The 14,927-nt window shown below is 34.4% G+C and overlaps 1 protein-coding gene across 3 annotated transcripts in view; it reads right to left on the minus strand.

The window, feature by feature from the left end:
• Positions 1–2,629: 2,629 nt before the first annotated feature.
• Positions 2,630–14,927, minus strand: part of FAR1 (fatty acyl-CoA reductase 1) — a 64,321-nt gene continuing 52,023 nt past the window's right edge. For all 3 annotated transcript variants that reach the window (XM_021685316.1, XM_021685315.2, XM_021685314.1), the window contains exons 10-12: positions 10,664–10,793; positions 5,182–5,309; positions 2,630–3,609 (exon numbers count right to left, since the gene is read on the minus strand). In XM_021685316.1, the coding sequence (XP_021540991.1) occupies positions 3,447–3,609; positions 5,182–5,309; positions 10,664–10,793 (421 nt within the window). In that variant the 3' untranslated portion in view covers positions 2,630–3,446. The remainder of the gene's footprint in view (positions 3,610–5,181; positions 5,310–10,663; positions 10,794–14,927) is intronic.

A 14,927-nucleotide genomic window follows, 5' to 3' on the forward strand; every position in this document is an offset into this window, starting at 1 on the left:
GCTTTAAGATAAAAACATTAATTCAATAAGAAAATAGTTCATATTTCTCTTATCACAGAGACTGTAAGTTTAATTAACTCATTTCTGTATCAAGTTATGCAGCATACCTTCCAGTCTCTAGTTTCTCATGCAAAAGTTTAGAGTTTTTCTCAAAGTAGAGCAAATCAGTGCTAACGGTTTCAAGTGAGGGCTTGGAGGCAGCCTGGAAAGCATTCTTGGAAGGCCATTTACACTCACCTGAACCTAACCCAATACCTTCTTTTTTATAGTTAATCTCTATTACTAGTGAGTGATTCCCTCATCCTTACTCAACAGATAAATTACTACAAGTGTACCTATAAATTAAAATGGTATCATTCAGTGTGGAGGAGAGCAGCTGGAGCCTAAATGAGACTCTGGCATTCTCCTGGTAGTGTTTTTAGAAAACAGAAAAACGACCTCATTCCAGACAATACGTAAAAATAATACTTTAATGAAAGGTACTCATCCTGTCCATACGCTTCCCCTAAAATGCTTGTGAGAAACTCAGTTAAATAACATTAGGATACAAGAGGTAATAAGTGTGTACCTAAAAAAAACGTAAGTAGTATACGTGAGCCCTGCTTCCTGTAATTCTAACCACATTATCTGACAGGTAGTATTTTCAATATAGTTTTCAGGATAATTATTGTAAAAATACAATAAATACTATAATGGAAATATAGGGATTCATTTATTACTTTTTGGTTTACAAACAAAGGCACCCAATAATGCTTCTATTTACTTCTTATAAAAGATTATCAATTTACATTTAAAACAAAAAGCAAAAAACCCTGAACCAGTTCCTACAGACACACACAAAAAAAGGGGAGAAATAAGATTTTTTCCTCCCTGCTTCCAAGCTTTATTACCATTTTTATACCATGTTTATACCATTCTTTAGTCAAAGAACGTATTGCCATGCTTCTTTGTTGAGCTTTCAAACGTATTAATGTTGCCAAGTCAAACTGCAATATAGCCACAAATGATGTCACAATTGATAAAAGCATAGAATCAAGAGTGAATAGTGGGGAAAAAACCCAAATGTATTACAATATGGCTTTATCAAATGAATTAAATGAAATACTAAATTCAATTAGGTTATCGTGTTAAAAACTGAGTTCACACTGTAGAAAATAAAGTCAAACATAACTAAAAACCATGTCTAGCAAATGACACAAACAAAAATGAGTTCCAAAATCTTTGAGTTAAGCTTAAAGTCTAGTTGGTGGGGGATTAACAACCTATCTACTCTTCACATTAATTTTAGAACTAAGTTCTAAAATGACATATTAGTCTATTCATTAGTTTCTTCTGACAACAGAATTCTAAACAAACACACAACATTAATGCAGTGGCCTCAGCACCTGTCCCAGCGAGCATTTCTTTACGTTGGATTACGAGAACAATGACTAGGTCAGAAGACATACCCCCCTCTGTACTTCACATGCCTGGCAAAGTTGTACCTGATTCTTCTGCAAGATACAAAGACAATTCACCTGATTCTAAGTATATTCGGCAGAAGGATAAACATCATAGAAATGTTAGCCTGTTTTCAACATATTATGGAAATGGATTTGGAGAGATGGAGTACTCGATGTAGAGAGCATCTAGAGTTAATCAGTGGGCCACTTTAAATTAAAGGCATCATCATTTATTCCATTTTCAGACACTGTCATGGTCTCTCACACCTTACACAAGGTACGGTCCTAGACCAGAGACTTAGTATCATTTCAAAGAATATATATATATATTTATATACATATTTATTTTAAAATAATGTTTAAAAGTTTTACTACAGAAAATCTGGCTTCAACATGGAAGCATTTTTCCTTTTCAAGATTACGCACCTGCATGGAAGAAAGTGGTTTCCTTTACATTTAGTTTTTTTTCACAATAACAAAATAAACTTCTTACACATTGCATTTAAATTGACAGAGAAAATTAAGATGTAAAGTTCTATGTAGCTTTTTGTATTGTGCACTGACCTCATTAAACACATTCAAGATATACTGTTGATGATTTAAATATAGTACAACTTGATCAGCTAAATTAGAAGAGTTATGCTGATCAATCTGTTAAACCAAATGTATGTTAAAACAGTAAGGACAGTTAACTACTATTAAGGTTTAAAGGGAATAATAATGTATCATTAAAATATACATTAATTTTCTTGCTATTACTTGTTTCTATAATGCATTTCTTTCTAAAGCTAAAACTACATGCAGAAAAAATAAATGGTACCTTGAAACTCATTCAACAGTTTGCTACTTTATGTGGTATGTAAATAAAGTCCTTTACTTAATTTTATACACGCTATTTTATGCACTATTTTATTTTTCTTGAAGGAATTCAGCTCTCAAGGTCAAAAGTTTAGTATGTGTTTACACACATGTGAGAACGTTTTCTTATTATTATGACTACCTGCAAATACATTCTTCCATAATAAAGCACTTTCAGTTTTCATTGGAAAGACTGCACAAGCCTTTTAAAAGTCCTGTTAATAAAATGTATAAAGGGAAGAGAGCACAAATATAGTGACTCCCTCCCCACCTGCACCCCCCTTTGCCAAAGTCTCAAGAAATCCTCCAACTTCAAAACATGAACAAAATTTCACAGGACTAATTTTTATTTGGTTATAATGTGGACAAGAAAAATGTATTCCTATTCTTTTTGATACTAATAGTCTTATGGAATTCATTCTCATTTTCCTTCAAAAAATACATAGCATATGTTGATATGGATTCTCAAACCTATTTAGATCCAGTAGGGTCTTTAGAATAACATACAGCCTTCTGATTACGGAAGCAACTGATTGCTTATACAAAAATGATGTGCATCAGACCACTAATCAGAGAAAGGAAATTGAGAACATGTCTTTCATATCAGAGACCACTCAATAACTTACAGAATGATGTGAAAATAAGTTTGGCTACAGTTTTAACAAAACTAAAACCCACTTCAACCATTGAAAAAAATCAAACACTGAAGAATGAAATATCTACCAACTTAGCTAAGTATTCCTGTCCAAATAAATGCTTTCCACTGCATTATATATTAGAGTTAGAAATCACTAAATGTTAAGGCATATTTTAATTAATATGTTCCAGAATTGCACAGTTATACTGGTCAGGGTTCCTATTTCCCCACTGCTACCCTCACCCCACCCCTTGTCCCCAGGGATCAAAATGTTAAGTCATGGTTTTGGTGGCTATTGTAGATTTGAGCTGGCATAACCACAGTGTGTTCACCAGAGTTTTATAAGCATAAACATTAAAATGTTACATAAAATGTACCATACTTTACTCCACACTCTGATCTAAGATGGTTTAATGTCTTGACAAAAGGTGAGATGACTTAAGTACATTTTACATTTTGTGCATTTAGACCACCATATGCATAGATGTTCTAATGCTAAATTCTTGTCTTCAGTATCTCATAGTGCTGGATGCTCGGAAGTATGACAGAAACTTGTAACACAGACTAACCACAAAGTACCAGATGTTTCTTGCCATTTGTGATCTTGCAATAAAAATGCGCCAAATCAGGATCACCAAGATAGTATTGAAACCATATCGTATGTTTCTCAACCTGGAAAGCAAATCAAGAGACATATCAGACAATGCTTTCTAGAATAAAATATTGCTGGATGGCAGATGATCGATGCTCAGTTTTCAAATCCATTATTAATTTGAAACCTATTTAAAAATTAACTAGAAGCCCTTAATTTAGAAAGTTAGCAAAAGTCAGACCTGACCATGCAGTCCATCAAACAATGCACAACCTCTATTAACAATGAATACACACAAAGGTTTTTTATAACAGTGTATTTGGGATGCAAATTTATTCATTCAACAAGTATTACTGAGCATCTTTCTGTGTGACCAGTACTAAGTATATTGTAGGTAAAACAGACATGCCCCTTGTACTTCTGGAGCTTCCTATCTAATCTAAAAAGGTTTGTTCATTATATACATCATCTTCTAGACAAAATAAACATGTTTTAACATCTTTAGCAACTTCTTTAGCAAGTTGTCAGACAAGTGAACTTCTTTAGTTATAGGTGACAGTCGCATGATCAAAAGCCAATTGGACAAATCTTCATCCGTGAATGAAACATGGCACTAGTCTATATAGGAGGACCCTCCCATTCTCAAAGAGTAATATTAATGTTATTGTGCTCATGTTTCAAAACGTTTTTTATAATTTTAATGGTGTTAGAAAAGAACACAAACATTCAAATATGTAACAATGCTACACAAATTCCATTAACTTCAATAGGCAGTCCAAGATAAGACTATAATACACAAACGATATAAAAAAACCAAAGACCTTTGAATTAGGAGTCAAAGATAAGTATTCTAGTTTCCTTTGTCACCTAATACATATGACCTGGGCAAACACAACTTCCCTAACCTTCACTTTCCTCAACTATACAACTAGTTGCCCTGCAAAAGCCTCATACAAGTTGGAGGTATAAGAAGAATGATGTGACGGTCTTAAAACTGTTATAAAAATTGTATTATAAAAACACTACAAATGAAAGAGGTTACTACTGAAATTAACTGCATCTCTGAATTATGGGATAACAATGATTTTCCCTGTGTTGTCTGGGGTTTTTTAAAACAATGAGTATATATTATGTTTATAATGAGACTAAGGAAATAATTATAACTCTGGTTTTATAAACAAAGAAAAAATTCTATGCTGAATGATGTTATTATTTTATCTCTTTTCCCCTTCCAAAGATGTATTTGACTAGGGCAAAAAACAAACAAACAAACAAAAAACCCTTCAAATATATTACCTCGTTTATTTTTTAAAATTACCTCTAGTTTAAAATACATTTTCATTTTCTAAAATCTTTACTTCTTCAGTAGTAATATAAGAAAAGATAATAGTGATTTTCAAAACTAAATTCCCACCTGAAATTAGGGCTAAGGAACAGTATAAATTGATGGTAAGTTTCAACAATCATAGGCTAAATTAAAACTCCCATAGTTTCAGTCCAAAGGTACGCACTTTTCTTAAATGCAATATATTACACTAGCAATATCTTTCATTCAATATACCAGCTTACCAAAACAAAACAAAACAAAAAAAAAATTGTGTAATGTTTCATAAGGAAGACAAGATGAAATCAAGCCGATGTAAAAAACTTACTTGTTCAGATGTTTTCTAGCTGCAGGGAGGCCAGACATTTCTTCATTCAATACATATTTCTTAGTTCCCATGCAGTAGTTCTCTATATATTCTGCCCAATGTAACTGCCGTACATCAATATTAAAGGTCTATAGAAACAAAAAATCTATCAGTTACACTCTTGAATAATTTTTTTCATAGCTAATCAAAAATTCACACTTTCTAAAATTGTTTTAAAGATTTACTTATCTATTTTAGAGAGAGAGAGAGACAGAGAGAGAGTGAGCGCACAGGGGGAGGGGCAGAGAGAGAGAACCCAAGTAGACTCCATGCTGAGCACAGAGCCCCGACATAGGGCTTGATCTCAGGACCCATGAGATTATGACCTAGGCTGAAATCAAGAGTCAGAAGCTTAAGCAACTGAGCCACCCAGGTGCTCCCAAAATTCACACTTTTTTAAAGGCTACCTGAACATGACAAGACTATAAAATGTTTATAACAATAACTTTTAAAATCTTCCTGCTATTCACAAAGAAATTCTTATCCCTATTTTATACCTTCCACTAAACACAGAAACATTTCAGAAGATAATCTGAAAACTCATGTCAGCATTTAAAGAGAAGTATATGAAATGTAAGAAGAAAGAAACCTGTACCATTAAAAAAAAAAGATAAAATTCCATTGTCCAAATAATCTATGTATTCCTCACCACTTTACACATGTACTAGTATATTTATTTCCAGTTTCTATCTACAGTATCTCTTCTTGAACACCTGCATACCACACAGATTACTTTTCCTACAGAACAGTGATGACATCAAGAGAAAGAATATGTTGTGAAAGCTGGCTTAGGAGTTTAGGGAACAGTAAGGAGACCATTTGATGAAAAGGATGGACAAATCTAGAAAAGAAAATTTTACAAAAGTGTTACTTCATGGCAAAATAAGAGGGCTATGCACTGCTCAGTGTTTCTCCATACAGAAACAGATTATTTTTTTGGAATGATAAACAGATTATTCAGTGTTTACCATCACTTATCTGAAAATACCAAGTTGTAGACCAAAATAGCTACATAAATAAACCATTAAAGTAACATTGCACTAAAATGGAGACTCGACTTCAGATAGGAGATATTATGAGAAGTCATTACATACGTGTAACTGGATCCCCACAGGAAAAGTGAAAGAGTGGAACAGAAACACTATCTGAGAAGACGACAGCTGGAAATTTCCCCAAAATGACAATACATAAGTCAAAGACTCGAAATACACATACACCACGTATACACATGTATCTGAGCACATGAGAGTAAAATTGTTGAAAATCAAAGATGAAAATTTCAAAGACAGCAGAAAAAGGTGTTATGGATTAGCTCTAAAGGCACAAGTATTAAACTGACAGAGACTTCTCAAAAGCAATGGAAGCCAAAAAAACTATGCGAGGATGTCTTCCAGGGCTCAAAGAAAACTGTTAACATACAATTCTATACCAGTATAAACATCTTTCACAAAGATGTTTCCAGAAGAATAAAAACTGGGACGATGTGACATCAGCAGATGACTCACACCAGAGGAAGTACACTAAAGGGTATTTTTTAAGCAGAATGAACATGATTCCAGACTGAAGTCTGGACATGGAAGAAGAAATGAAGAGCAATTATGCTGGTAAATCTATGTGAATACTTACTGCACAGACTGCAGTAAGAATAATGATTGTAAGACCTATAATGCACATGCAGAATTAAACTACGTATCGGTCCTTGCGTTATCCAAAAAAGGGCAGAAGTACCAATATTATATTAGCCCTTGATAAAGTAAGGAAGGATGCTGTAATCTCTAGAGTAACCTACCAATACAACTAATATATTTCTATGTAACTGATACAGATAGGAAAATAGAAAATTGTAAAAAATAACCTCAAAGAAAGCAAAAAAAAGAACTTAAAACAAGTTAGACAAAGAGAAACACTAAGAGTTAGATTTAAATCAAATATTATCAGAAATTACATTATGGATTAAGTCTTCCAAATAAGGGTCCAAACTTATCAGACTGAAAAAAAAACCTATATGCTGCTTAGAAGAGAAATATCTAAAAGATAAGGATACAGAAAAGTTGAAAATACAAGGTCAGAGAAAGATATACCTTTCTATTAACAATGTATGAGAGCTCCCACTGGCCAGTGCCTTACCAAAAGGGTATGTTGGCAAAGTTTGCATCTTTGCAAACTGTTAAGTAGTAATTATCTCAGTCTAGTTTCAATTTACATTTCCATTTTTATGAGTGAGGATGAGTATCTTTTGTTAAGAATCATTTGCATTTATTTTCTGTAGACTCTTCATCTCTAGCCCATTTTCAATAGGATTATTGGCAATTTTTGCCATTTCTACACAAACTTTTTATGTAATATGAAATGCATATTAACATTACATTGCGATACCACTATACACCCAACAAAGTGGATAAAATTAAAAATTAAACTGAAAAGGCTAACTGTTCGGAGGATGTGGATTAATAGGAACTCTCATGAACTGCCACTTGGAATACAAATTGGTGCAACTACTATGGAAAACTGTTAAGCATTATCAATTACATTGAACATACAAATACCCTTTGACTTAGCTACTATTCTACTTCTAGGTATAGATCCTAAACAAATGTGTGCACATGGTTCAAAAAATTATTCCTAATAGCCAAAAACTGGAAATAACTCAAATATCAACAAAAAAAGGAAAAATACTGTATTAGGATACCATTTGTATAAAGTCAACAATGGGTATAACTACCATTTAGTGTTAGAATCTGAGATAGTTGTTACTTTTGGGAGATAGTGATTGGGAGGGGGCATGAGGGGATCCTCTGGGGATAATAATGTTCTATTTTTTCACCGGGGTGCTCACTTTCTGATAATCCACTGGGCAGCATGTGTTGTGCACTGGGATGGGGAGAGGGAAGATGGAAAGGGAGAAAATAAGGAAATCAGCAGAAGCCACAAATTTCCTAACCTGAGATTATCTGCAGGACCCTGGTACCTACACCTTCTGCTTTGAAGGCTGTAGGCAAGGAGGAAGACTGGCTTATAAAGCCTACGGCCCTATAAGTTGAGTCTTTTTTTTTTTTTTTTTTAAGATTTTATTTCTTTATTTGACAGAAAGAGACAGCAGAAGAGGGAACACAAGCAGGGGGAGTGGGAGAGGGAGAAGCAGGCTTCCCGCCGAGCAAGAAGCCTGATGCGGGGCTCGATCCCAGGACCCTGGGATCATGACCTGAGCCGAAGGCAGACGCTTAACGACTGAGCCACCCAGGCGCCCCAGTTAAGGAGTCTTATGGAATATTTCTGCAAAAAGATAAAAATCCCAAAAGCTGTAGCCTCAGAGCAAAGGTGAAAAAAAAAGTAAACCCACCACACACAGAAGTGGGCAGAAAAACTGCACTCTTGATGCCTTTGTCATGCACAACCAGTACAATGGGACTAAATCTGCATTATCTAATATGGTAGCCACCACAAACCACACACATCTTTGGGAACTTGAAAGTGACTGGTCTGAACTGAGATGTGCTGGGGAGTGTAAAATGCACACTGGGTTTGAAAGGCTCAGTATAAAAAAAATTTAAAGTATAATATCCTTTAAATAGTTCTTTAAATTTTAAGTAATTTTTAAATTTTTGTTTAAATTATATATTATTTTGGATATATTAAATAAAACATTAAAATTTTTAAGGAAAGAAGTGGAAAGAGAAAGGAAGCTGCGATTGGGAAGATGAAAAAAAAAAATCGCCTTTGAGAAACTGTAAACATGAACCAGCCTACTGAAGGCCCATATTCACCTGAGTTGTGCTAAAAACTTTATCAGATATTTCAAAGTGGGTCCTGGCCTCTTAATGTCACCTGGCTAGTTAATGCTAACACTCACCAGGCTACTGGCAGAAGGGCAAATCCTTATTGGGAAACTGCAATTTCAACACAGGCTTCAAAAAATTCCCACAGAAATCCTCAAGGAACATGAATTTACAGTCAAACAATAAGAAACAAGAAACAAGGTGCCATGAATGAGAGCTAGCTTAAATAAGGACAGATGAAGTGGCTGATGCTAAGCTGCACAACCTTTAGAAGTCTGCATTAGCAGAAACAGAATTTAAAACAATTATGTCTACAATGTGTCAAGAAAAAAAATTCTAAAGATTATTTAAGAAATGTATATAAGATTTGAAAAATACACCAAACTTCTAAAAGTGAAAATACCTGAAACCCAAAATTCAGCGGGGTGGCTTAGGCACAGCTGAAAGACTGTCACAGAACTTTAATTATTAGCTCTCAGGCCAGAAACAAAGAGACACAAAATGTGAAATAAAAGTTAAAACATCTGGAGGTGAGAATGATCTAAAATTCATTAAAATTTCACAAGAAGACAAGAGAATGGTGAAGAGGCCATATGTGAAGAAATAATAATAATCTGACTTCAGATCCAGGAAGCCCACTGTGAAACAGGATAAATTAAAAAAAATATAAATATATACCAGACACATTCACAGTGAAACTGCACAATACCAAAAAAAACTCTGAAAAAGAGACAATAAGAGGTGACCCATAATGCAAGAGCAAATGAGACTGATTTTTTCAACAGCAATAACATAAGCCAAATATTAAAGGAATACAAAAGAGAAAGTTATCTTTAATGTGCCAAAATCATGTTACAGAAACACGAGTGAAATAAAGACACATCAGACAATCAAACACTGAGAGTTCACTACTAACAGACACCCTACTAAATCATATTCTGGATAGATTTCAAGCTGAAAGAAAATGACCCTAAAGAGAAGATCTAATAGTAAAGACACTGGTAAGTATTGGTTAAATCTAAGTAACACTAACCAAAATCATATCTAATTATAAGATTTAAATAGAGAATTGAAGTAATGTATAAATATGTATATTAGTGGGGTGGTAGCTACAGCTCAAACACTTTAAGGTCCTAAATATCATTAAGGAAGAAGCTATAGAAAATGCTTAATTTAGACTTTGTTAGCTATGCATGTTAAAATATCTAAGGTAACCTCAAAAAAAAAAAAAACATAAAGAGTTTAAGTTTCAAACTAACAGAGGATGAAATGTGGAATGATAAGAAATTAAAGAATATATGAGTAAAACAATTTCAGAGAGAAGGTTTTTTCTCGAAATTCAAAGAAAACAAAGTGAAGGAAAAATGCATAAAGAAGTCCAAGTTTTCTATGAATTTGACTAAAGGGAAAAAAAGAATCAACATTTCAATCATACTTTGAAAGCACCTCTGCTGCTCTCAAATACTTACACTATAAATTTTAAGATAGAGCAATTTTATTTTACCACCATAATTATGACTGGAAGCTCTAACGAGACACTATAAATAGGTCAAATGTCTTTCTTGTTGCATACTGATTGTGGAAAATATCCAATTATTTCTCAGGTTGCTAATGGTTCTCCAATTAGTATGCTACATATTTTCTAATATAAAACAGAAAATACTTGCCTTTTTATCTTCAGGGTTTAGCTGATTCATCAACATATTGACATTGTCAGTATTCCAAACCCAAGAATTACTTGTGAAATATTCAAGAAACACCATAGCCTTGTGAAGACGAGTTATTGTTTTCATCATCCTGTATTGTAAGAAAAATGGACAGATTCATAATTTGCATAGATTAGGAAAAATCTCATCACCACCCAGGGTATCAGTTTCTACACTGAGATAGTAACAGTAAAATTATAATACGTAATTCATTTAGTTTACCAAACCACCAGAGAGTAAGAATATTTCTGTATCTTTGAAAAACATCTTATAAATCCAAAATGGAAAAAATTTTTAAGCAGCAGCAAATGAATTTAATGCTGCCTAAACAGAGTTCTGTTGATATACGAAATGAATTTTCAAAGGAAATACAGTACTTTGAGGTCACATTTTCTACTATAATCCTAAGCAAATAAATGGATTCAATTAGTATTCCCTTGCTCTTTGTTCCTTCAATCACATTTTGGTTCAGCTACAATTACTAAGATTTCCTGTGAACTCATAATACATGGTGTTACGTTATAATCTCAACTCTTTAGCATCATGGAGGCAAAGTATACAGAAATACTCGTTTGCCATTTAATCAACTCTCTCCAAATATATTTTTAAAGTAATTTTCTCTTTAACACAGACAGGTACCACTCTTGGTTGTCTGAATGTGCTGTGAAATCAATGACTCATGCTGAAAACTTTCTGAAATAGATATTCAAGATATTCACTTAACTTCCCAAAACCCCCATTATCCATCCTTATAGAATAGAAATAAGGAAGTTTGATATTTTTTATTTGTTCCTTTTTAAAAAGGACGAAGGGCCTTAATCTTTAAATCTGTAATTTTACATATCATGGCACACTGTAAGTCATTGATATCGTAACACTAACCAGAGCAGTAACATCTAATTACCTATGATAAGTAGGAAAAGGGAAGAAAGAACTTTCTAAAACAAAACACACACCAAAAATCCCTGGCCTCTGATAAACAGAAAAATAATTTGTGGAGAAATACTCTAAAAGAATTCTATTTATATTCCCACAATAAGGATTAGCATTTACATAGTTTAGAAAGTCCCAAAATCAGGGGTTTTAGAAATGGGGGAAAATGGGAGAAAATTAGAACATTAGAAATGGGGGAAAAGTCAAAACAGTAACATTAGCTAAACAATTCTGAGGACACATTCAATATGTTTAGAAAGAAACCTTGAATCCAGAACACTACAAGAAAATGAGGCAACATGGACTATGCAAAGGAAAACTGTAGTTCATGCAAGAAAGTAATCCCAAAATAAAACTTCCATCAAACACGAAAAGAATTACTGAGCATCGAAGGCTGTATTTGGACAGAAAGAGTTCAGACAGATAGAAAGCACATGGGGGGAGCGGGGAGGAAACCAAGACATGCTCCTTTTAGAAAAGAGATCAGACCATTTTTTTCCTATAACAAAAACAAAAAAAGATATAACAGGTCTGTAATTAAATCAATATCTACTATCACAACCAGTATAGTACACTTGAATTACACACATACACATATTTGCTTAACATCATTTTCCAACATACATCTTATTAACAAGTTCTTCTTCCTGATTTCTTTTTCACTGACAATTCTCACCTAGTCTTATCTTTAGATTCACTCAAGTGACAGAATTACCCTGCAACCAATCACTGATTCAGCCATTTAAAAATACAATAAAAAACTGGAGGGGAAGAAGGAAATCTGAAAGGCCACTTCCATGTGAAGTTCACGGAATATTTATCAAGCAATAAAAGTATTGGATTGAATACTATTGGGATAAAAAGAAACTTTAAAACTTTGCATAATCACTCTTTGGTTCAAATGCCCTATGAGCAGATAGATGCCTGAGACTACATCACCATGTATGTTCTGAGTATGTATTTATCCTTTATTATTATCACAACCTGCAAAAAAATCACCACAATCCGCCAAGATCTAGCCCAGGATTTCTCAACCTCAACACTACAGACATTTTGAGCCCAATAATTCTCTGTGGTGGGGGGCTGTCCTATGCATTGTAAGATGTTCAGCATCCCTGGCCTCTACCCATTAGATGCCAGTAGCATAACCTCCCCCTAAAAACATCCCCAAATGCTATTAAATGTTCCCTGATGGAGGCCAAAACTACCCTCCATTAACAACCAGAAAGATTAAAAAAAGAAAAAAAAAAATCAGATTCACAGAAGTTAAGCTAGAGAGAGTTAGGCTAAATAACAAAAAAATCGGACTATGGAACCATTTTCCTAATGTCATTTTTAAGAGTGATGAAATATCTACTGCATTTCAAGAGTGAGAGTGAATAATTTATGCTGCCTCCACTTGCAGTAAGACCATACATCCTAGTCCCAAGTGACTGTCACCCAGGATTCCTTATGATGCATGTCTGAGTGGTACTTTTTATCATTACATTGAGAAACGCAGTAAGTTAGATTTTTATCTAGCTGACACACAGAATAATGAAAATGAATAAAGTGGACACCATGAATGCCATGATTAACATTACTTTAATGTAGAAGGAGGCATTATATTAAGGTCCCAGTATAAGACATAAAGCCCAGTACCTTGTTCAGTAAATATCTGAACAAATTAAATAATATAAATAAGACTCTGTATTTAACATTTATAAGACTGCCTAAAGGAAAAACCTCTCTGGCTCTTGTTGCCTTTAGACTGTAAGCCCCGAGGTCAAGGGTCATCGCTGCTCTCATACTAGCCTTGTGCAAGACAAACCTCAATTAGAAAGATTCTTTACTTGAGGTTTCCTATTTGGAGCAGGCTTTAAACTCCAAAGGTGATTACAGTATTTTCTAGCCTACATGCTCACCTACAATATCACCCTGACTATCTTCCCATCAAGAGGTAAAAGGTAACTTATAACCAGGAGAATGAGGTGGAAATGACACTGCATAACCTCCAAGGGTGAGTAAGAAAAAGTGATACAGCTTTCTGCCTTGCTCACTGGAATACTCACGCTTGAAGGCTTCGGTCACCATTTATGCTGTCCAACCCCTAAGGCTGCTATGCTGAAGGAAGCCCAAATCAGTGCATGTGGAGAGATGGTGTAGAAAGGCTCTGAGACTATGTGACGTGAGAAAGATGCCCAGCCACTCTTGCTGCTCTGTACCCTTCCTTTCCTACTCCCACAGTGTACCTGCTCCAGTCCACATCTGACTGCATCCACTTGAAAGATGCTGAGCTAAAACAACCCAGGTAAAGCTTTCTAGAATTTATGACCCACAGAAATCATGAGATAAGTAAAGTGATTGTTGTTCTAAGATATGAAGTTTGATGTCAATTATACAACTTAAAAAAAAAAAGACTCTAAGTTTGAAGTGATATATCATGCAGCACAGATCACAGAACAGGTATCAGTACAGGGAATGAGAGGCTGCTATAATAAACATCTAAAACATGTAGTATTGGCTTTAGGATCAAGTACACAGAATCTGGAAGGCCCTTGCGGAGACCACTGATGAAACCTGGAAGGACCAAGAGAAGAATGTTAGTGGAAACTTTAAAGAGAGCTTTAAGGAAGATACTTGTGAGGGCTTGAAGGAAAGTGAGAAAAATACTGTTGGAAGTTAGAAGAACTAAATTGTCACTTGTGGTAAAATGAAAAATAAAAACTCTACCTAATAAACTTGATGATCTAGCCAAGAAGATTTCCTCAAGAGAGGACAAAGATGATCTTTTAAAAAAATGAACTATATGAGTAGAATTTGGAAGGGATGTAAAATGTCAGCCAGGAATTCTTTAAGAAATGGCTTCTGAGCATAGCTCAAGTCCAGAATGCAGATGTGAGATTCTTTGTTAAGACCTCAGAAAGATCTAAAATAGTTTCTCATAGAACCTTTCAGATAAACAAAAGGCTCATGCCAATCTTAAAGACATGTCTCATAGAAACTGTTGTCGAAGAGGCAGAACCTGAGAGGCAAGGATCTAAGATCGAAGGGTGTTGTTCCATAGCAACCTCATATAGAACTGAAGATAGAAAAAGGCATGTTTCAAAGAGATCTGCGCGTATGGCTTTGGTCTAATGGAGTAGATTGTTTTAAAATGAGATATACGGGAAACCTGCAGTTTTAAAAGGAATCTGATCAGTTTACACTTAAAGGGACAGAGACAAAAGTGAAAAGAGGCCTCTGGATCAAGGTCAGCAGACCAGAGCCTAGGGATCAAAGCCACCTGTTTTTTGTAAATAAAGTTTTATTG

Source organism: Neomonachus schauinslandi, chromosome 11, assembly GCF_002201575.2.
Source record: "Neomonachus schauinslandi chromosome 11, ASM220157v2, whole genome shotgun sequence".
Lineage (NCBI taxonomy): Eukaryota > Metazoa > Chordata > Mammalia > Carnivora > Phocidae > Neomonachus > Neomonachus schauinslandi.